At 41.8% G+C, this 24,590-nt stretch overlaps 1 protein-coding gene across 1 annotated transcript in view; it reads right to left on the bottom strand.

The window, feature by feature from the left end:
* Positions 1-4,910: 4,910 nt before the first annotated feature.
* SCARB2 (scavenger receptor class B member 2) overlaps positions 4,911-24,590 on the bottom strand; it is a 70,008-nt gene continuing 50,328 nt past the window's right edge. Inside the window, exons 8-12 of the mRNA XM_032837136.1 lie at positions 14,130-14,248; positions 12,545-12,618; positions 10,344-10,395; positions 7,226-7,384; positions 4,911-5,857 (exon numbers count right to left, since the gene is read on the bottom strand). Of these exons, the coding sequence (XP_032693027.1) occupies positions 5,819-5,857; positions 7,226-7,384; positions 10,344-10,395; positions 12,545-12,618; positions 14,130-14,248 (443 nt within the window). The 3' untranslated portion in view covers positions 4,911-5,818. The remainder of the gene's footprint in view (positions 5,858-7,225; positions 7,385-10,343; positions 10,396-12,544; positions 12,619-14,129; positions 14,249-24,590) is intronic.

Below are 24,590 nucleotides of genomic sequence, written 5' to 3'. Positions count from 1 at the left end.
TGCTGCTGTAGGGAGGCCCCGTGGGAAGGATGTGCGGGAGGTTGAGTAGGAGTGTGATGAGGACCCGAGAGGAAGGCCGCGGCCTCATCTCGGTGGCGGAGAGTAGATGGAGGATGCTAAAACTCGCGGAAGTTCACGGAGCAGCCTGTTACCCAGTCAGGGGGGTAAATGGGGGAAAAAAGGGTTAATAGAGATGCCTTTGAGGATGGTATCTTTAGGTTCCTTTTTTTTTTTTTAATATAACAAACCTTATAGAATTATTTGATTCTTAAATCTATGTGCTCGTATACTTTTGTAAAAATAAAAATAACAACAAAAAAACCCACATTGTGTTTATCAAAATGACAAATCCTTGGACCCATCTACTTTTAGGAATTCATTTTACAAATGGGCAAAATTTTGTACGACAAGTTTGTTGGTTAGAGCATTGCATATAATGAGTGACTGGAAACACGGGTTTGCTTAAACAGTTGTATTCATACAAAGGAGTACTATTCAGACATGGAATGGGAACAGTAAAGCTCTTTATGTGCTTAAAAGAAAAAGATCTCAAAGATGTATTAAAGGGGTGCCTGGGTGGCACTGTGGGTTAAAGCCTCTGCCTTCATCTCAAGTCATGATCTTAGGGTCCTGGGAACGAGCCCCGCATAGGTCTCTCTGCTAGGAGGGGAGCCTGCTTCCCCCCACCCCCCTCTCTCTACCTGCCTCTCTGCCTACTTGTGATCTCTCTCTCTGTGTCAAATAAATAAATAATCTTAAAAAAAAAGTATTACATAAAAGACAATTAGAAAACCTTCTCTGGTATGCTACGATTTTGGTGATGGGAAAGGGGGTTAGAATATGCAAATACACATTCTTGTATAAAATATTCTTGGAAAGATAGATATAAAAAAGTGAGTGACATTAGTTAACCCCTGGGAAGATGAACTGCGTGTCTGGGAGATGGTGGAAGACTTTTCACCATAAACCCCTTTTAGGCTTTTTGAAAATGTAAATGGTTTACCTACTCAAAAAATTAAATCATGCCGACAGTGGTAATCGCAGGAGTCCCAGTGAGAGTGCTGACGAAGGGAAGAGGACAGCAGGAAGGGAGACAGGAGCAGATGGACTTGATTGACAGGATGTGGAGGGAAGGGGAAAGAGGAGTGTAGCAAGAGTCCCTGTTTTCTGGCTTGTAGGACTGGGTGGACTGCGGTGCCATTCCCCAGTCATGGGAATTTGGAATGAAGACAAGAAAAATGAATTCCTTTTTTTTTTTTTTTTTTTTTTTTTTTTTTTTTTTTTTTGCTTTCTGGATTTGAGGACGATCTAGCGGAGGATATCCAGCAGGTGTTGGCAGGTGCGGCTGAGGTTGAACAACCCGCATGTCGGCTGTAACTGTTCAGGTTGTAATGGAAGTCAGGGAGTCAGTGGAATGGTCAGGAAGAGTTATCAAGCCAGAAGATGTTGCAGCTGATCGCAGGTATTGAGAAGAAAGGAAACGGCCCCCAAGGGAGCCAGAGAGAGAGCATGGTCAGAGAGCTAGGAGAGCCCACAGAGTACAATCACAGAAATGATGGAGGGAATGAGAGAAGGATTGGGGATGAAAAAGAACGGGTGAGTCTATCTCCCATAGGAAGCCTTCCCTGACTACCCTTTCTAAAATAGCCCATTCCAGTCCTGTCACTGTGGCTTCTTAAATATTCCTAGTACTCACCATCACCACCTGTTTATTGCTTCCTGCATTTAATATAAGCTCCACCAGGGCAGGAACTTTTTTTTTTTTTTACTGGTTTTATCCCTGCTGCGAGCAGAGGGCTTACCCCTGTAACAGACCTTATTCAATACTGTGGAATGATGAATGAGTCCTGTGACATGTCCCTCTCCCTTGCCTTTCCCATATTCATCTCCAAGTCCCAAATATTTTATCTTTTAAACATTTCTAAAATACTTCATCTCCCCTGCCATCTCCCCAATTCCAATTACCATTATCTTTCGCCTAGACCAGGGATTAGCAAATGATGGCCAAATGTGGCCAGTTTTACTGGCACACAGACACGCCCGTTTGTTTACCTGCTGCCTAGGACTGCTTTTATGATCTAAGAGCAGATTGAATAGTTGTGACAGGAGAGGTCTGCAAAGCCAAAACTTTTTCATCAGGCCCTTTACAGAAAAGGTTTGCCAACCCTGACCATGACATTGCAGGAGCCCTTGTAGTGCGGAGAGCAGGACAGTCAGCTGGTGACCTCATTCTGGGTTGCCCAGAGAACCAGCTAACTGTGGCTGGGAGTTCCCCCCTCTGCTGGGAGAAGGGGCTGCAGCCAAGCTCAGGTCCCAAGGAACCAGGGGCTTCTTTTCCCCAGTGATGGAGACTGTAACACTCCACTGGCAGCTGGCACTCCCGATTTCTATACAGCATTCACCCCAATCCAAACTGCCTGTTTGTTGCTCAACGGCTTGTACATTCCTTTATGGACAAGACCGCTTCTTCACGCTTGTCCCTTCAAAAGGGGGACCAGAAGGCAGATTTGTGCTCTTTAGTGAGACCAAACAGTACTCTGGCCCTTGGCTGGCCTCTCCGTGGGATGACAGGAGGTTGGAGGGTCTGTGCCTTTTATCTTGCTGTTCCGGCCCTATACATTTTTATTTTCCCCAATAAAACCAATTACTTAACCCCTGCTACGCAGCTCTGTGGAGTTCTCCTTGGGGTCTGATGCATGACATCCATCTCACATGCCAACGCAGACCCCAAAGGGACCCACCCAACATGGCAGCCTCCTCACTGACCTCCCTGTATCCACGTAGACTCTTCCAGTTTACTCACCTCGTAGCCAGAGCAGGCCTCGCTAAACAAACCTGCCATGTCCTATTTTCTGTCACTTGTAAACATGTTCCTTCCTGCTCCTGCCCCCTTTGGTTAAGGGCCAGTATGTCGGCCTACTGACCCCCAGTGCTGCTAAGGGGCTTCCGGCCTCTAGAGAAAGCCGTGGGCAGAGAAACTCGGTGTGCACCCGCTTCAAACGGGTCAGGCTCTCTGAAACCGTCCACCAGAGCTGAGCAGAACTCAAGGTGGCCCAACAGGTGAGACTCAGGCCTGCATCTGTCATGAGGACAAAGAACATCTTTCAAATGAAACTCCAGAGACAACAGTCATCTGATGACATCACATACAATTTCCAGTGCAATTTCATAGAAACAGTTTTATTAGTGAAATACTTCATTGCGTTACGGGTAGAAATAAACAAGTCTAGAATCACATGAAATGAACCAATTATTTCAGCTACACAAAGAGCATTCTGGTCAGTATTCTGTTTGATGGCCACGAGCAATTACTTCCAGAAATAATGCCCAGACGGCAAGCGTGAAGGTCACTCTTTGCAGAACGCGTGTCTCAAGCAATTTAAATAAAAAAAACAAAAACCAACCTCCCTTCAGTAAAAACCCCAATAGGGGCTAGTCCTATAGTACTCACTGCACTTGACCATTAGTGATCTTTCCAGAACATAAAGAAATTAAATCCATTAGGAAAAGCCTTGAGCTACCAGTGGCAAAGCCCATTCCCTGTCCTGTGTTCAACTCTCAGATTTCCCTGAGAGGCAAAGTCACCTCCCTCTGTTTGGTTTCTCCCTAAACTGAGTATCATAGTACAAGACAAACATATTTTGTGATAACAACAATCACAAAGACTTTGGAGGCTTTTCCAGGACAAGGGCTCCGAGAGAATCAGTGCTAGGAAGTCTGTTATATTCAACCTAAAGCCCGATAGGCACGTTTGTTCTTCTTAACTGATAACTCTGACTGCAGTGTATGGGCTTGCCACAGATTTTTCGGAGACATAATATCAGATGGGATGTTAAGCCAAGTAACTATTAAGAATTGCAAGGCGGTAATGTGTTTTGGTCTCCCTGCCTGTGTGGGAGTCAGTCTGAAAGCGTACATGGGCTGTTATCATTCATAGTATTTAGAAATTTCCTCCTCACAGATGACTATACCCTGATAACAGAATGAACCAATAAACATGCACTGGTTCATCAGTTTTATTCGTGTGGATAAGTGGATAAACAAAAGATTATAGTTAAATATCGATAAATTAAAAAATCTAGATATCTGGCATTATTGAAGACAAAATATTTTCAATTTAGTTTTTTCCCTTTTGGTGATTTGGGATATCTAAGTTCTATCTTCATTCACGGAGAAGTTGAGAGTTTAACGAATTAGCCCCTCCAAGAACGGAGCATGTCATATATTGTGTTGTTAGTGTAGAGAGAAAGAAATTAGGGCAAACAATGGGATTATCACCTCCACACAGGGATCAGAAGCTGTATTTGTGACTTTAATGGCCTTCTCTCTTCATTTGCTACACTGAAATCCAGCTTCAGACAGAAAATCCCGTAAGATGATTCAGCTGTTAAGAAATTCTCTGTGCACTTTGCTGGATAACTATACAGTTTTCTCGATCAAAAATGAATAGTGAACTTTGAGAACCAAGAAAATGCCCTTAAATATGCTTGAATTTGTGTCAGGTGGTGGTTCCTAATCTTCTGATTTAGATTGCACTGAAAGCCAAGGGGTCTTCTGAAAAGAGGTGGCCCTGCCTCCTGGGTCCCTAGGGACCTTTCTTTAAAGCCTTTTCTGTGCAATATTTTAAAACACCATCATTCATTCTGTCAGCAAGATGATTGTCACAGGATGTGTAGGGCACATTTTTCTCTCTTCATGAGTGACAGTGAACCACAGAACACTGGAAGGGGCCAAATCTGGAGACAGAAAGCCAACTTACAAAAACAATTTCAAAGTTCCCATGAAGACTGCCCCGGAAGAAATATCCTGTGAGCGCCGTCAGACTTCCTGAAGTGTGTGTGTAACTCGGGCTGTGAATGGATGGATTTCCCATATTCGTAAATAATTTTACAAAGAATCACTCAATAATATTGTAATTAATAGAGTATCATATTTGGCGCGGATGACTGGGGGAAAAATCACTTACTGGTGACACCTCTCCGAAGCACCTTTCCACACCAAGATTATTTTGACTAAAAGCAAAACAAAAAACAAAAAAACCTCCCAAACTACCCACAAATGTCATAACTAGCATTTACTTCTACTCCACATGAAACATCTGTACCTGTCCACACCAACATTATCTGTACATCCTTTCAATTCACAAAAGTACGAGCAAAAATGCCTCAGGTGCTTAATCACAATCAACTCACAGGGCTCACCCCCACTGCACACCCCCCACATCCCTTCCCCACTGGGCTTGCAAGGAGTCAAAAGATCTAATTATTTTCCTGGAGGAATTATGAACCGAAGATTAGCATGAAATACAATATATCACTTCTTAAAAAGAGGAAATTAGATGCCTTTTAAGGATGTACTTATGAGGCTACCATTTTACCCTGGGTTCCGAACTCTTCCTTCCTTCTGTTTTGGGGTGAAATACAACAGAAAATCGTCTTTATATATTTCAAGCACAAAGTTGGTGACTGAAACACACTGAAGAAGGTTAGACGGAGGGACGTTAACAAGCCACGCGGACACATTTTAACCACGACAGTGGTCACACAGTTCTGGAGCTACCAGCACCCAATTAAAAAAAAAAAAATCACTACACAAGAGTTTATTAAATACCTGCCAGACACATGGAAAACAAACAATTTTATAAAGCCTGACGGCCAACCGAGTCAGTCAGTCGTTTAACCTCCCGCCGGGATGCTCTCCTCACTCGCCAGCGCGGGGTCTCCTCCCTCCTCTCTGGGACAGGCCACATGCCCGTGTAGACGCGGATGGTCCGGGTCAGGACAGCTCACATGGCTCCTCCGCCCAGCTCGGGCCACGGTTAGGTTCGTATGAGGGGTGCCCTTTCGTCTGCGGTTCCCTGAGACTCAGAAGAGAGGGGACAGCGGCGTCAGGTGGTCCCTTCAGAAAGTTCTCCCAGGAGGGGAAACGCTGGGGGACAGGGCGGTGGGGGAAGATGGGAGGAGAGACTGACAGGAGGGTGGCTGTCACTCAGCTTGCTGCTGCCTTGCCCTTGGGCCCTCAGCCTGGCTCCTGATTCTGCAGCAACGCCCTCCCCTGCACCCCTGGGGCCCAAAACCCTCATGGGCACACTCCATGGACTTGCTCCTTCCTGGTTCAAAACCTACCAGGGAACTATGTCTCAGAGGCGGTGGGTGCCCAGTTGTCGCTTGCTTGTTGACTACACGCAGATGGTTAATGGCAGGAGTAGTGAGAGCATTTACCTGGGCCTTCACCTGCGCTCATGAAAATCTCAGTGACTGTGCGACGTCAGACCGGAAGGGAGGCCCAGACACAGGAATGGCAAGATAATTACCTCAGACACAGGAATGGCAAGATAATCACCTCACACCTAAGTCACACTGCCCTGATGGGCACAGCAGAAGAGAAAAGGGAAAGGGAAAAGCCTTTGGTGCAGAAAGGGACACTGCTGAGAATTTAAGAAGGGCTCCCACAGGGAAGGCTCATTCATGGTCATGGGTGGGCCAGCTGGTCACTTAGGCCAACAGAACCCTGTTTATCCCAACCATTTTTGGGGGTGGGGTCCCTTCTCTGCAGGAACGTTACTGGTCCCCTGCGCCAGTCATTTCATACGCAGTGATGACTCAGTGGGAGGCATCTTCCGGCATCCTCTGATTCCTTCCAAGCAGGTCTCTGCTTGTCTTGACTTTATAATCTTTGAATTGCTTCATCCCACAACTCATGCTTATCGAGCTCCTATGAAATGCTAACACCAGGGCCAAGTGCTTTCTGTTCACTATACCCTCTAATCCTCATGAAAAACCTCTTCAAGCAGGTTCTCTCATGATCCCACTTTACAGATGAAGAATTGAGGCCCATTTTAGTGCCACGCCACCATTAAGAGGCAGAACTGGGATTTGAACCAATCTGACACCAAAGTCCAGACGTTTAGCTGTTAAATATTCTCCCTCTCCTTTCGGGCTATTTTCCTAAATATGAAGATCACTCCCAGGGATTCCAGGCCTACCAAGACAGCCCCCAATCCTAGACAGCATCACTGCATTCCTCCTCCCTCTCTGACACACTTGCTTTGCCTCCTTTGGTTCAGTAGTAACGTGGCCAGGAAATCACCGCGCCCTGCACAAACCCCCAGAATCCACCTGGGGGTTCCGGTGATGGAGCCGTTGACAGCCCTGCAGTGGAGCACAGCGGACCTCGTCGGGTAAAGTTACCCAGTGAGGGAGACGTTCCTCCAGCCACTGCTCACCTCATCCATGGACCCCTGTCCTCTGCACGCAAGCCAGGTGAAGACCAAACCAAAGAACACGCCCAGCGCCATGACGATGTAGGGTATGTTGGTGATGATCAAAGTGGTGTTAATCACAGACTTCAGTCGACTTGCAGTCTCTTTATCAATGAGAACACTCTGGAAGGCAAGAAAATAGTATCCCCTGATTACTAAATACGCAGGGTGTAGAGTTTTCTGCTCTATCTTTCCTCCAAATCATTAACCATAATTTGGGTAAGTCTTCCCATTAGCAAACTGAAGAGACTAAAAATTCATTTATAAATTAGAGTAACCAGAGGGGCATTTATTCATTAACATCTTTTTTTTTTCCTGAAAATATGTCTTTCTTTTTTTTTTTTAAGATTTTTATTTATTTATTTGACAGAGAGAGATCACAAGTAGGCAGAGAGGCAGGCAGAGAGAGAGGAGGAAGCAGGCTCCCTGCCGAGCAGAGAGCCCGATGCGGGGCTCGATCCCAGGACCCTGAGATCATGACCTGAGCCAAAGGCAGAGGCTTAACCCACTGAGCCACCCAGGCACCCCGAAAATATGTCTTTCTTTCAAATTAAGTTGGAAGTAGGAGGGAAAGAGTAATAAAAAATAACAAAATAATACCATCATTTGTATCAGACAACTCCAACTCATCCTCTAATATCTAATTCAGCATAACTTCCAACCAGAAGTTTTCTCTGGCCAACTCAGGCCTGTTAAAAGTCCCTTTACTAAGCTTCTGTACCAGTCCCTAAAACCCCCCATCACTGCGCACTCTGTGCAGTAACTGTCTGTTGATCTGTAGGTCTCCTTGTGACTGTGAGGTTTCCAAAGGCAAGACTTATATCTTAATCACCTCAATGTCAGAAATAGTACTCTACAAACAGTAGGTGCTGAATTAATGCCAGTTGACTGACTGAATGAAATATTCCAAAAATAATATGTGGAAAGTATAATTACTGTCTTGGTTAAATCTCTAGTAATGGAGACCAGGGGTCTTGGGACCCTGCCTGGCTCCGTTGGTAGAGTGTACAACTTTTGGTCTCTGGGTGGTGAATTCGAGCCCCATGTTAGGTGTAGAGATTACTTAAACATAAAATCTTTTAAAAAAAAGTTTCTTAAAAATAAGTTTCCTAAAAAGACCAGAGGTCTCAACAGGTTGTCTAAAGATGTCTTGAGGCTCACTAGAATTCCAGAGGGTATTGATAACCAAGGAAATGTTCTAGAATAACACTTTCTGGATGCAGAGCACACATCTTATCTCTTTAAATTGTAATGGGTGAGGTGTCTGGAGAGCTTAATTTCATAAAAATTATGAGCAACAAATGGAACTTTGGGCTTAATTTAGGCTGAACCTACACTAGACTGAGGCAGAGGATGGGTTTCTAGGACTGGAGCTTCCAGTAACTGGCCAATATCCAAAAAGGAGGTGGGAGAGCAGTATCCAAGGTCATATCAAGGTCTAATGTTTCCTTTTTCGAGAGTAAAGTCAAGTCCTTTCTAGGAGGTACAATTCCCTGGACTTAATATAGTCTTCAACAAAAAAGCAAAGCGATCGTTGAGTTGGAGGGGACTTCAAACATGAACACAACTAGGAACACAAGCCGGCAGAGCAGGGTCCTTCCCCATTTTCAAAAAGCCCTGCTTCTGGGTCCTTCTCTGCAAATAGTAACAATGACAACTCAGGAGCAACTGCAAACAGATCCTAGAAATTGGTGAATATTGCCCACATTTTCTTAGGAAACAATGAAAGTCTTGTCTTAGAATTGCAATCACAAACCCTTCAAAAGTTTATAAATGTGGCTACCAAAGTAATGCCAGATGAAAAAAGGAGGTTATAAAACTGTATTTATGGAATGGTCTCAACTATCTAATATCACAACCAGAAAAATGCTAAGAGGCAACATGAGCCATGTCAGCTGCACTTGTTTCTGAAGGGCAGGTTATCAGTGATTTGCCTTTCAAATATTTTTTAAAGATTTTAATTGAGGTATAACTGACATAAACAGATTAGTTTTGGGTATACAATACAATGATTCAATATTTGTTTGGTGATTCACTTCTAAAGTATAAATTTTATAATTTTCCAAGAGCTTTATAAACAGCTCATGTTAGTTTGACAAAGTGTAAGACATTAAATTATTTTTTACAAAGTTATTATTGGAAACACTTTAACAACACGCTGTTGAGTAAAATAAGCAAGTTAAGAATAATATCAATCTTGCCCAGGTTTTGTGAAAGTTATTTTAGCTTTCCTTTTTCTTGCCAATCACTGTTACTGAATTTTCTATACAGAGCAAGGTTATGATTGATTGATTGATTGATTGATTGATTTTTTAGGGAACAGAGAAAAATAACAAAAACTTTTAAAAATGGTGCTGTTAACAACAGAAGCAAGCCAATCAAGAATTTATTAGAGAGGAAAAACCCCTACATGTTCCCCCTCCAAACTGGGTGGGAGAAAGAGGGAAATTGAGGAGATTTGTACAGTAAATGCATGTGATTCAGAAAAGAATTTATCACAGGTGTCTGAGATAGCAGGTGTTTTCTGAGCTTTCTGAAAATGTTTTTACTTGCAAAACTTTAATTTATACCTAATATTTTAGGATAAAATTTCTATGAGTATAGTGTGAAAGAAAGAAATATTTCATTAGGGAAATACTTTTTGTTTGAATTATGACAGGTCTTTGTCCTATAATTCATGATATATGTTTGTTTATCAGGAAGTTAAAAAAAACCCTATAGGCTATGATAAAAGATAAGGCAACCACGTATCACTAAAATGTCCACAGTGTTTGACATTGCTTCATTTAGCTCTGCATTTTGTTTCTGACATAACCAGCTGCCCAGAAAGAGAGTCTCCGCCAAAATATGTTCTTGAGAAAGGAAATTTTTTCAAATCTCAAACATATTTTCAAATCTCAAACACAGTCAGCCTCATGTAAACATATAAACAGAAAATTTTCTGAAGACAAACAAGTTTTTAAAAATCACTTTCCCCCTTTCTCACATCTTACATCACGCAGTTACAATAGCAGACGTCATAAGGGAAGTCTCCCACACTTTCACAAGTGAAACATACCCGTGGCTGCCTCCCACGACTTACCTCATTGATATACATCACTGGGAAAACCAGGGTTCTAATGTTTCCCGTTTCACTATAAAGAGAAAAGGTGACAAATCAAGACCACCATGAGATATCACCTCATACCTGTTAGAGGGGCTAGCGTCAAAAGGCAAAAAGTAGTGAGTGTTGGTGAGGATGTGGATGAAGGGAATCCTTACCCTGCTGGTGGGAAGGTAAATTGGTGCAGCCAGTCTGGAAAAGAGCATGCAGGTTCCTCGAAAAATTAAAAACAGAACTACCGTATAATGGCATATGGTACCATATAATGTACAGAAGTACCATACAGCGTTTCCACTTCTGGATATTTAGCCAAAGAAAATGAAAACACTAACTCAAAAAGACACATGCACCCCTAGGTTCATTGCAGTATTTTTATCTAATAACCAAGATATGGAAACCACCAAAGTGTCCATCAACGGATGAATCAATAAAGGAAACTTGATATATATTCACACTGGAATACTACTGAGCCATAAAAAAGAACGCAATCTTGCCATTTGTGACAACCTGAATGGCCCCTGGGGGCGCTACACTAAGCGAATCAGACAGAGAGGGACAAATATTATATATTCTCCCTTATACGTGGAATCTAAAACAAACAAAGCAAACAAACCGAGCCCATGGACACAGAGAACGGATGGGTGGCTGCCAGAGTTGGGGGTTGGGGGTGGGCAAAATGGGTGGAGGGAGTCAAAGGGTAAAAATTTCCAGTTCTAAAATAAGTCAGTCCTGGGGATGTAACATACAACACGGCAACTATAGTGAATAATATTGTAACCACAGGGAGAGCTGCTAAGAGAGAAGATCTGAAAAGTGTCATCACAAGAAGAGAAATCTGTACCTAGTGTGGTGATGGGTAATTAGACTGACTGCTGATCCTTCTGTAATACATATAAATGTCGATTCATTATATTGTAAACCTGAAGCTAATATAATGGCTGTCAATCGTGCCTCAATAAAAAAAAGACAATGTCTGAGATTATTTTATAGACATCCTCATTATGATAGCACACTGGCCTGGAGAGGTAAGCTGTGGGATAAGCTGTGGGAGCAGGGCTCCCCACTGAGTGCAGAGCCCAGTGTATGGCTGCATTCCACAACCCTAAGATCAAGACCCTAGCCGAGATCAAAAGTCGGATGCTTAATCAACTGAGCCACCAGGCGCCCCTCCTCAGAATGTTTTATGACCAGGCCCCTACGTATTATCTTTGCTCAAGCCCGTTACCAAGAACCATCTCTGCACCTGCTGTTTTCGGGACCTGATCTCATTTAATTCTCTCACTAGTCTCCTGTGGTAGGTACCACTGTCCCAGGGATTATGGCTCAGATTCATTTGCCCAGGACCAATAGGACTGTAATTTCACTTTGATTCTAAGGCTCTAGGTCTTAACTACTAATTTACACTGCCTCAGGAAAATACACAGGGGTGGCAAAATGCATTCTTGCAAACCACATTTATTTTCTAGAGAGATCCATGACATGTGGGGTTAAATCTGCAAATCTGATGGGGGAGCCAAGTGCTGTAATAGACAGATGGTAGACAGACAGAAACAAAGAATAGATACATACTATTATGCACAGTTTTACAATTTGTTTTTTCATTAAGTCATAAGCATCTTCTCATACCCCTAAAATTCCCATTGAAAAGTCTCAGCAGGAAATTGTGCTTACTAATCCTAGTTAAGTGGTGGCTTTTAGATGGAGTGTGGGGAGGAGAGGCTGGACTCAGGAGCCTATGTTAACTGCCTGTTAACTGGGAGCCTGTGGCCCTGGGTGGGAGCAGTGGGAAGACAGGAAGGGAGGTGACCAGAGTCATGGCAAGGGTAATGCCGCATGGCGTGGGGAGGCCTGGACTCTGTGGCCTTGAGTCCCCTCTCTGTGCCTTGGTTTCTTCACCTGTAAAATGGGGCTAACACAGCGTAACCGTGAGGAATACATGAGTTCCTGTGTGTAAAATACTTGGAACAATGTGTGATCCACAGAGAGCAGGCTGTACGTGTTTGGTTAAATAAAGTAAGTAAATTCCAAAACCAAGACAGCCTCTGCGGGTGCCGATGATGCCTCATCCCTGAAGGGCAGGAGGGAGCGGACTTAGAAAGGGATCCGTCTGCTGACACCGACCCACCGGAGAGTCAGGGCAGCAAAACGACCCACTGCCTCGACGAAAGGGTGAAACTTACGCAAAGTCTTCTAGCTTCTTGACGTAAACGTTGATCTGGAACCTCTTCGCGGCTCTTAGAATAATTCCAGTCAACTGCAGATCAGAGGAGTGGGAAGAAAATATGAGGGCTGTTAAAACCACGAACAGCTTCTCTCGGCCGAGCACCAGCTCCACGCGAAGCTCACAAGCAGCGTGGCCGCTGCCACGTCCGCGAGGACGGGAGGGACAAGGGAACACGGACCCCAGGGCAGAGGCAGATCTGAGGCTGTGGTCGGCGCCTGGTGGACCGGTGCCTCCCAAACTTTACGGCGCGTGCGAGCTCTGGGGCCTGGTGGCCGTGCAGACCGTGATGCAGCAGGGCTAGGGCGAAGCCTGACATGGGTGCTGCTGGCGAGCACCCAGGACGCTCCCCTCTGGATGGCGAAGCCCTGGGCAACCCTGCCAGGAGGGGGCTCTAGCCAGAGAGCGGTCCCGGGATGGTCGGGGCGCCCACAAAGCCGGGAAGGCCGTCTGCCCCTGGCCGCTTCGCCTCTGAACTGGGGTTAAGGGACTGCCCTGGCCCTCGGGGACAAGCACCTGCCCACCTTTCTGCTGAGGAAGAGGAACTGATTGAAGGTGAAGAGAAAAGGCAGGGGAGGGGGGCAAGGGGGAAAAACACTGGATATTTTTCACAAAAAGATAAAACCATTGATTTCTCAGACACAAGAGCAAAGTGCCTATAAATTGCGGAGCTGAAAGACTGTTCTTACTTTTTCTTTACTGTTCCCTGTGCTCAAAATCCCCCAAATGAAGATACCTGACCTCTAACTCAGTTCCAACACTGAGAGGCTCTCACGTCATCAAACGATATTCCTTTCCTTTTAACGTGGTTTTTAGATTATCTCCTCTTTGAAAATAGGATCAAAGTACATGTATATCTAATGCCTTTTAAATTAATATCATACAATAAACTCTCAACAGTGCCTGCAGACCAGGCTGGCTAGAAGTAACTGAGGCTCGGGGCGCCTGAGTGGCTCAGTCATTGAGTGTCTGCCTTCCGCTCAGGTCCTGATCCCAGAGTCCTGGGATCGAGCCCTGCATTGGGCTCCCTGATCCGCGGGAAGCTTGTTTCTCCCTCTCCCACTCTCCCCGTTTGTGTTCCCTCTCTCGCTGAGTCTCTGTCAAGTAAATAAATAAAATCTTTAAAAAAAAAAAAAACCATATATTTAAATTTCAATCAAAATATTCCCGGCAGTGAGCAAAAAAAGAATGTGTCTTCGACCCTGCTGATCTGTCTGCCAGTGGGAGAATGTGTACACGTTCAAGTCCTAGGCTGGCAGCGGAGCACTGGCCAGGTTTTACGGGTCCAATCTCGGTTATTCCAGCGATGCAATGTTTACAGGTGCTTTTTCGTTAGGTTTGCCGCTATTTCTGCCTGTCAGGGCCACACAGTTCATCCTGTTAGGCCATGAGACTAGGTATCGAGTGCACAGAGCTGAGTCTTTTCCCCTTGAATACGTATATGCGAGGCGACGGTAATGTTAACGGGCTCTGGACTAAGCCAATAAACACTGTGTTGGACAGAATAAAATGCAAGCTTTTACCAGGAAGACATGTGCACTCACAGGATTTATGTCCACAAATGTCTCATGATCGTCCTTATTGGGATGCATGCCGTCTATGGCGGAAACGAACTGCTGGTCCGCTTCGTAGAAGTGTGGGAAAGATATAATAATAGGTGCACCTGCGTTTTAAGGAAAACAGAAATGAATGATGTGATTCTTGAATGTCCAAGACGAATGGGAAGTTCCTGCCCACAAACCTGGTTCCTATGGAGGGGGAAGTTCTATCCATAAGTAGCCTCGGGTGGGGGAGGGGGCAGGTTAAATTCCATCCGACACCTTCTAGTTTGGGATTTATACTCATTTGCTGACATCTCATTGATCCTAACATTATTTTATTCTACCATATATACTGAAGTCATAGCTAAATTACATATTCTTCAGTATTTCTTGCATCTATGAAATATAAAGGTTTACACACATTATTTTAATTAACATTCCCAGGAGCCCTATTAAGTTAAACCTATTAACTTCATTTTGCATTTGAGGACAGTGAAGTTCAGACGAGTTAGAACAAAACAGATCCCGGGGCATCCAGCTGTCAGGTGATGAAGGCAGAATTCTAACTGAATGAAAGACATCTCATCTGAAAGCACTTGTTTCAACAGCAAATCTCTACCAGTAAAAGGACTTTTTTTTTTTTTTTTGGCCTGCTTTTCTGTTTTTCTGCTTTTCCTGGTTTACCTAAGACAGGCTTTCTTCTCCTGAATATGTTGATACAGAATTTTTTAAGACTTTGCCTGGTCATGCTATCTGCCCAGCATTTGACTAGCTCAAGGTTTGCCCACATGATCTGCTGTTTTTTCTTTTATTTTCTTCCCTATTCATTTTAAAACTCAAATAGAGACTGTCCATAATAGCCAAGACAATCCACATTGCAATCAATGCAAACCCATCGAAATACCTGTAGCATTTTTCACAGCACTGGTACAAATAATCCTAAAATTTGTAAGAACCTACAAAGACCCCGAATAGGCCAAAGCAATCTTGAGAAATTAGAACAAAGCTGAAGGCATCGCAGTTTCAGATTTCAAGATATGCTACAAAGCTTTATTAATCAAGTGTATGGTCAATTAATCTCTGACAAAGGAGGCAAGAACATACAACGAGGGAAAGGCAATCTCTTCAATAAATCGTGTTGGGGAAACTGGCCAGTTACATGTAAAAAAATGAAACGGGACCACTTTCTTACACCATATACAAAAGTAAACTCAAAACAGATTAAAGACCCAAGTATGAGCCTTGAAACCATAAGACTCCTAGGAAAAGAAAAAAAAAAAACGGCAATAATCTCTTGGACATTGGCCTTAACAACATATTTATAGATATGTCTCCTCTGGCAAGGGAAACAAAAGCAAAAGTAAACTATCAGGACCACACCAAAATAAAATCCTTTGGCACAGCAAAGAAAACCATCAACAAAAGAAAAAGGCAACCTACTGAATGGGAAAAGATAAGGGGTTCATATCCAATATATATAAAGAACTTATACAACTCAACACTGAAAAAACAAATAATTTGTTATAAAGTGGGCAGAGGACCTGAATAGACATTTCTCCAAAGAAGACATCCAGTTAGCTGACAGACACAAGAAAAAATACTCAACATCACACATCATCAGAGAAATGCAAACTGAAATAACAAGGAGCTAGCACTTTACACCTGTTGTTCAGGCTAGTATCAAAAGAGATTAGAATAACAAGTGTTGATGAGAACGTGGAGAAAAAGTAACCCTCATGTACTGTTGGTGGGTAAACTAGTACCACCACAGTGGAAAATAGTGTAGAGTTTCTTCCAAAAATTAAAAAATAGAAATACCATATGATCTGATAATTCTATCACTGAGTATTTGCCCAAAGATAATGAAAATACTAATTTGAAAAGAAACACACAGCCCTATATTCACTGAAGCATTACTTACAATAGTGTCATCGACAGCTGAATGGATAAAGAAGATGTGGCATCTATGTACAACAGAATATTACTGAAGCATAAAAAAAGAGTGAGGTCTTGCCATTTGTGACAACATAGATGGACCTAAAGGGTATTATGCTAAGTGAAAGACCTCAGACAAAGACAAATAACATGTTACTTGTAGTAACTAAAATCAAAACAAACAAAACAGAAACAGACCTATAAATACAGAAATCAATGTGGTGGTTGCTAGAAAGTAGGTGACTGGGGGAGTTGGGTGAAATAAATGGAGGGGATTAAGAGGTACAAACTTCCAGTTATAAAATAAGAAAGTCACACAGACATGAATAGCATAGCATAGCGAAGACAGTCAATAATTGTAATAATGTTTTATGGTGACAGATGTGACTGCACTTATTATGGTGAATGTTAATATACAGAACTGTCAAATCACTATGCTGTGAGGCTTAAAGAACACTGTATTGTCAAATATACTTTAGTAAGATTTTTTTAGGAAAGGAACAAATAGGGAAACAAGTTATTAAAAGAAACCTATTCTAGATCGTGCTATTGAAGAGGATAGAGGGATCCAGAAATTGCTGGAGAAATTTGCTGATTGCCAAATAATTTAGATTTGCTTAATATCTACCAGCCATGCTCAAGACACGTATCATCTGTCATGCCCGTGTGTTTTGTTTAGGAAGAAACTACTCACTAAACAGTTTCACAAAGCCATAATTTCCTTATTTGAGATCTACAGTGATCTTTAAAATGTATTTTTAAAGATTTATTGGGAACTTAATAAGGGCCAGATATTGTCTTGAGTGTTTTATATACATAATCTCTCACCTTCACACAATATTTCAAGGAAGTTATCATCAATTCCCATATTACAGATGAGAAAACTGAGGTCTACCTCCATTTCTTTTCTTTTCGTTTTTTAAGATTTTTTTTATTCAACACCAAGAAACACAGCGAGAGCGGGAACACAAGCAGTGGGACAGGGAGAGGGAGAAGCAGACTCCCCACTGAGCAGGGACCTCAATGCGGGGCTCGATCCCAGGACCTTGGGATCATGACCTGAGCTGAAGGCAGACACTTAATGACTGAGCCACCCAGGCACCCCTGAGGTTTTTACCTCCTTCATCAACTTGGCTAATGTGCTAACAGACAGAATATGAATCAAATCCAGATCTGCCTGACTCTAGAACACTCTCTCATCCCACTATCCAAAATGTTCTCCAGGGAAATTCGAAACACCTGAGGATAATTCCAGAGACACCAACTTTTTGGTCCACAACTGGGAGTACATAAGAGGCATGAGGAAAAGGACTGTAGCAAGACAGTGATTTGCCAGAGAGAATCTTTGTTGATCTTGACATCAACTTTTTGAGGAAGTAGAATGTTAGCAAAACAATGAGAAAAAAATATGTCCACATTTGTGCCTTGAGCCAGAAGCACATGGACTGAGTGGGCAAGGCACTATTTCAGGACCATCCACCTAGTAAGGAAGCAGGAGAGGTCAGAAGCAGGCACTTGTTCCCATCTACTTTGGTCTTATCTCCAGGGAAGGGTGCCATGTCCCCGGGCACAGTGGTTTCCAAATAGTACGCACCACCTTCATGAGAATCACCTGGAGCTCATGTTAAAAATACAGGTTCTGGGGGCTCTGGGACATCTATTTTTAATGACTCTTCAGATAATTCCCATGCAAGGCCAGGTTTAGGAGCCAGTGCCATGAGGGAAGGAATAGGGAGGTATACTGCTGACTTGAGACTTACCCCAAAAGGAGATTTTTTTTTTCAAGCAAATTAGATAAGAGGGCAAAAGTTAGCACATTACTTTATTTAGGAAAGAGGGGTTACAAAATTTCTCAAAAGAAACTTTAAAGAGGAATTGTGGCCTAAGACGTACCACAGCATGGACAGGAGAAGACCCTACGTTCTAGCAGGGATTTGCTCAGAGACAAAAATTTTATAAAAACCATTTTACCTCTCTGAGCCTTGCTTTCCATGATTATAAAAAGAGGCCTCTGGATGCCTATCTAGTAAGAACACTGTGACTAATTATGCAACATATGATTGTTAAAGCTAGTTCTCAAGATGAAGAAAATGCTTTGTCAGTTGTACAAGCAATAATTTTGCCTCATTCATGGAAAGGAGCAGAATAGCTCAGACATTCAGAGACACTGAGAAATTTGTAGTCAGGTATGCTAAGCAAAATAAGTCAATCAGAGAAAGACAATTACCATATGATCTCTCTGATATGAGGAATTTGAGAGGCAGGGCGGGGGGTTTTGTGGGGAAGGGAGGGAAAAATCAAACAGGATGGGACCGGGGAGGGGGACAAATCATAAGAGACTCTTAATCTCAGGAAACAAACTGAGGGTTGCTGGGGATTGGTGGGGAGGGTTAGGGTGGTTGGGTTATGGACATTGGGGAAGGTATGTGCCATGGTGAGTGCTGTGAAATGTGTTAGACTCATGATTCACAGACCTGTACCCCTGAAACAAATAATACATTATATGTTAATAAAAACCCTCTGTTTTGAAATCATCATAAAATTTTTAATTTATTATTTTAATTAACATATAATGTATTATTTGCTTCAGGAGTACAGGTCTGTGATTCGTCAGTCTTACACACTTCACAGCACTCACCATATCACATACCCTCCCCAATGCTGAAATCATCATAAATTTTTAACAAGATATGTACTTTCTCATTACCAAGTTCTCCACTTTCTCGTTTAGCATTGTTATGAACATGAAATCAGTTAATTTCCACATATTAACTACATGTATATACATAAACCATTTAGAATAATGACTACTATAAGTGCTTGGTAAACATGAACTATCATTACTATTAAGACTTCTAAACTACCACCCAGAAAGAACACAACATGACATTCTAGGAATAAGAAGCATTACAGAAGAGAAGGAAGAAAGGAGCAGAGGAATTACAAAACTGCCAGAAAACAATGAACACAATGGCAATAAGTTTATAGTTATCAATAATTACTTTATTTATTTTTTAAAGATTTACTTATTCTAGAGACAGTGAGCGTGTGTGTGCAGAGGTGAGGCAGAAGAAGAGCAAAACCTCAAGGAGACTCTGTACTGTGCCCAGAGCCTGACAAGGGGACCAATCTCACATTCTTGAGATCATGACCCAAGCCGAAACCAAGAATTGGATGCTAACCTGACTGTACCACCCAAGTGCCCTTCAATAATGACTTTAAATGTAAATGGACTAAATTATCCAATCAAATGCAGAGTGGTCAAATGGATAAAAATACAAGACCCATCCATATGCTGCCTAAAGAGATTCACTTCAGACGTAAAGACACATAGAGACTGAAAGTACATGGAAGGAAAAATGTTCCATGTCATTGGAAATCAAAAGAAAGCTGGGGTAGCTTTAGTTACATCAGACAAAAAAGACTTTAAAACAAACACTATAAAAAGAGACAAAGGAGAGCATTATATAATGATAAAACAATCAGTCCAAAAAGAGGATATAACATTTTTAAAAAGATTTTGTTTATTTATTTGACAGAGAGAGATCACAAGTAGGCAGAGCAGCAGGCAGAGAGAGAGAGAGGAGGAAGCAGGCTCCCTGCAGAGCAGAGAGCCCGATGTGGGGCTCGATCCCAGGACCCTGAGATCATGACCCGAGCTGAAGGCAGACGCCTTACCAACTGAGCCATCCAGGTGTCCCAAGGATATAACATTTTTTTTTAAATTTTTTTAAAGATTTTTTTAAAAATTTATTTGACAGAGAGACATCGAGAGAGGGAACACAAACAGGGGGAGTGAGAGAGGGAGAAGCAGGCTATGCACCAAGTAGAGAGCCCGATGTGGGGCTCAATCCCAGGACCCTGGGATCATGACCCAAGCTGAAGGCAGACGCTCAACAACTGAGCCACCCGGGCGCCCCGGATATAACATTTTTAAAAAAAGATTTTATTTATTTATTTGACAGAGAGAGACATAACAAGAGAGGGAACACAAACAGGGGGAGTGGGAGGAGAAGCAGGCCTTCCGCTGATCAGGGAGCCCATGTGAGTCTCAATCCCAGGACCCTGGGATCATGACCTGAGCTGAAGGCAGATGCTTAACGACTGAGCCACCCAGGCATCCAGGATATAACATTTGTACATATTTATGCACCCAACATAGGGGGCACCTAAATATATAAATATTAACAGACCTAAAAGGAGAAATAGATAGCCAAACAATAATGGCAGGAGATTGTAACACTCCACTCACCTCAACAGACAGGTCATCCAGACAGAAAATCAAAAAGGAAACATTGGCCTTAAATGACACATGAGACCAGATGAACTTAGATACATAAAAAACATTCTATATAAAAGCACCAGAATACACATTCTTCTCAAGTGCACGTGAAACATTTTCCAGGACAGATTATATGTTAGGACAAGTCTTAAAAATTTAAAAAGACTGACATCACATCAAGCATTTTTTTCTATCCACAATGGCATAAAACTAGAAATCAATTATAGTAAGAAAGCTGGAAAATTCACACATGAGGAAACTATAAAACATGATCTCGAGTAACCAATGAGTCAAAAAAGAAGTCAAAGCAGAAATCAAAGAATGCCTTGAGATGAATGAATGTGAAAATACAACATATCAAAATTTATGGAATGTAGCAAAAGGAATTCTAAGGCAGAAATTCACAGTGGTAAGTAACCCATCTCAAGAAACATGAAATTGTCAAATAAGCTAAGTTATTTGAAAAAGAAGAAAAAATGAAGCCCAAAGTTAGAAGAAGCAGGGAATAACAAAGATCAGAGTGGAAATAAATTAAATAGAGACTAAAAAGATAATAGGAAAGATCGATGAAGCAAGGAACTGGTTCTTTGAAAAGATAAAATTGACAAACTCTTGCTAAGACTCCTCAAGTAAAAAGAGAGCTCAAATTAATACATCAGAAATGAAAGAAGTGATGGTACAACTAATACCACAGAAATACAAAGGATCATGGGAGACTACTATGAACAATTATATGCCAACAAACCACCTAAACGAAATGTATAAATTCCCAGAAACATAACCTTCCAAGACTGAATCTTGAAGAAACAGAAAATCTGAATTGATCAATTATTAGTAAGGAGATTGAGTTAGTAATCAAAAGCTTCTTACCAAACAAAAGTCCAGGATCAGATGGCTTCAGTGGTGAATTCTACCAAATACTCAAAGAAGAATTAATACCAATCCTTCAAAGTATTCTAAAACATAGAAGGGCAGGGAACATTTCCAAGCTCATTTTCACAAGGCCTGCATTACCCTGATACCAAAACCAGACAAGGATACCACAAGAAAAGAAAATTATAGGCCAATATCCCTTAGGAACATAAATGCAACAATCCTCAACAAAATATTAGCAAACTGAATTCAACAATACTTTACAAGGATTGTACACCATAATGAAGTGGGATTTACTTCAGGGATGCAAGGATGATGCAATATTTGCAAAGCAAACAACAGGGTATACCACATTAACAAAGTGAAGGATAAAAATCAGTGATCATTTCAACAGATGCAGAAAAAAGAATATGACAAAATTCAATATCCATTATGATAAAAACTCATGATAAAGCAGGTATAGAGGGAACATCTCTCAACCTAATAAAGGTCATATACAACAAGCCCGCAGCTAACATCATACTCAACAGTGAAAAGCTTAAAGCTATTCCTCTAGAATCAGGAACAAGGGATGGTTACCTATCTTTGCCACTGTTATTCAACATAGTATTGGAAGTCCTAGCCAGAGTAATTACTCTGGCAAGATAAAGAAATAAAAGGCATCCAAATTGGTAAAGAAGTAAAGCTGTCACTATTAGCAGATGACATAATATCATATGTAGAAAACCCCAAAGACTGGTGGCACGTGGGTGGCTCAGTGGGTTAAGCCTCTGCCTTCAGCTTGGGTCATGATCTCAGGGTCCTGGGATTGAGCCCAACATCAGGCTCTCTGCTCAGTGGGGAGCCTGCTTCCCCTTCTCTCTGCCTGCCTCTCTGCCTACTCGTGATCTGTCAATAAATAAATAAAATCTTAAAAAAAAAAAAGGAAAAAGAAAAAGAAAAAGAAAACCCCAAAGACTCTTATCAAAAAACTGCTGGAACTAAAAAACAAACTCAGTAAAGTTGCAAGATTAAAAAAAAAAATCAATATATAAAAATCAGTTGTGTTACTATAACACTAATAATGAATTCTCAGTAAGAGAAATTAAGAAAATAATCCCAGGGATGCCTGGGTGGCTCAGTCGGTTAAGTATCTGCCTTCGGCTCAGATCACGATCCCAGAGTCCTGGGATTGAGCCCCGCATTGGGCTCTCTGCTCAGCTGGGAGCCTGCTTCTTCCTCTACCCCTCCCCCTACTTAGGTTCTCTCTCTCTCTCTCTCTCTCCCTCTCCTCTCTCTCTCTCCCCTCCTCTCTGACAAATAAAATATCAGAAAAAATAAAGAAAGAGAAAACAATCCCAGTCACAATAACATCAAAAGGAATTAAATACCTTGGAATAAATCTAAGCAAGGAGGTAAAAGACCTATACACTGAAAATTGTAACAGGAGAGAAATTTAAGAAGACACAAATAAATGGAAAAGATATTCCATGTTCATGGATTGGAAAAACTAATATTGTTAAAATGCCCATACTATCCAAAAGCAATTTACAAATTCAATGCAATTGTTATAAAAATTCCAAAGGCATTTTTCACAGAAATAGAATAAACAATCCTAAAAACTGTGTGGAAACACAAAAGACCCCCAAGTAGCCAAAGCAATCTTAACAAAGAAGAACAAAGCTGGAAATATCACACTCTCTGATTTCAAACTATATTACAAAGCTATAGTAATCAAAAGAGTACAGTATTGGCATAAAATAGAAACGTACATCATTAGAACAGAATAGAGAACCCAAAAATACAACCCATGCACATGTGGCCAATTAATTTATCACAAAGAAGCCAAGAACATATGATGGGGAAAAAACAGAGTCTTCAATAAATGTCAGGAAAACTGGACAACCACATGCAGAAGAATGACACTGGACCACTATCTTACACCACACACAAAAATTCACTCAAAACAGATTAAGGTCTTGAATGTGAGACCAAAACCATAAAACTCCTAGAAGGAAACATAGGCAGTAAGCTCCATGACATAAGACTTGGTGATGGCTTTTTGGGTCTGACTCCAAAAGCAAAGGCAACAAAAGCAAAAATAAACAAATGGGACTACATAAAGCTAAAAAAAACTTTTACACAGCAAAGGAAACCACCAATAAAATGAAAAGGCAACCTACTGAATGGGAGAAAATACTTGCAAATCATGTACCTGTAAAGGGTTAACATCCATCCAAAATATATAAAGAACTCATGCAATTCAAGAGCAAGAAAATCCAAACAATCCAATTTTAAAAATGGGCAGAAGATCCGAATAGACTTTTTTCCCGAAGAAGATACACAAATGGCATGAAAAGGTGCTCAACATCATTAATCATCAGGGAAATGCAAACCAAAACCACAACGAGGTATCACCTCTCAGCTGTCAGAATGGCTAAAATCAACAACACAAGAAACCACTGGTGTTGGTGAGGATGCAGAGAAAAGGGGATCCTTGTGCACGGCTGGTGGCAATGTAAATTGGTGTGGCCACAATATATAGAAAATATATACAGAAAATGATATAAGGGTCCTCAAAAAATTAAAAATAGGGGCACCTGAGTGGCTTAGTTGGTTAAGAGTCAGACTCTCAATTTCAGCTAAGGTCATGATCTCAGAGTCATGAGATCAAGCTCCGTGTGAGGTACCACGCTCAGGGCAGAGTCTGCTTGAGATTCTCCCTCTCCTTCCCCCTCTGCCCTCCTCCTGCTTGCATGTACACGCTCCCTCTCTCTGTCTAATAAATAAATAAAAATAAAATCTTAAAAGAATTAAAAACAGAACTACCATACAATCCAGCAATTCCATTTCTGGGTATTTACCCAAAGAAAATAAAAACTAATTTGAAAAGATATATGCACCCTATGTTCATTGCAGAATTATTTTCAATAGCCAAGATATGGAAATAAACTAACTGTCCATCAATGGGTGAATGAATAAATACGTTGTGGTGTACACACACACACACACACACACACACACACACACAGTGGAATACTATTCAGCCACAAAAGGAATGAAATCTTGCCATGTGGAACAACGTGGATGGAACTTGGGGGCATGATGCTAAGTGAAATGAATCAGAGAAGGACAAGTATCTACGATCTCACTTCCATGTGGAACTTAAAAACAGCAGCAACAACAAACCAAGCTCATAGAAACAGAAAACAGATCAGAGGTTGTCAGAGACGGTGGGGTTGGGGGAAAAGGGGTCAACAGATGCAAATTCCCAGTTACAAAATAAAGGTCTCGGGGATGTAGTACACGACATAGTGACTACAGTTAATTGTACTGCATGTTTACAGCTTGCTAAGAGGATAGGTCTCACGAGTCTTTGTCACAAGAAAAACATC

Source organism: Lontra canadensis, unplaced genomic scaffold (genome assembly GCF_010015895.1).
Source record: "Lontra canadensis isolate GAN:19392208 unplaced genomic scaffold, GSC_riverotter_1.0 scaffold1, whole genome shotgun sequence".
In the NCBI taxonomy this organism is placed as follows: Eukaryota; Metazoa; Chordata; class Mammalia; order Carnivora; family Mustelidae; genus Lontra; species Lontra canadensis.
The sequence above is the reverse complement of the archived record's forward strand: the minus strand, read 5'-3'. Positions and strand labels throughout refer to the sequence as shown.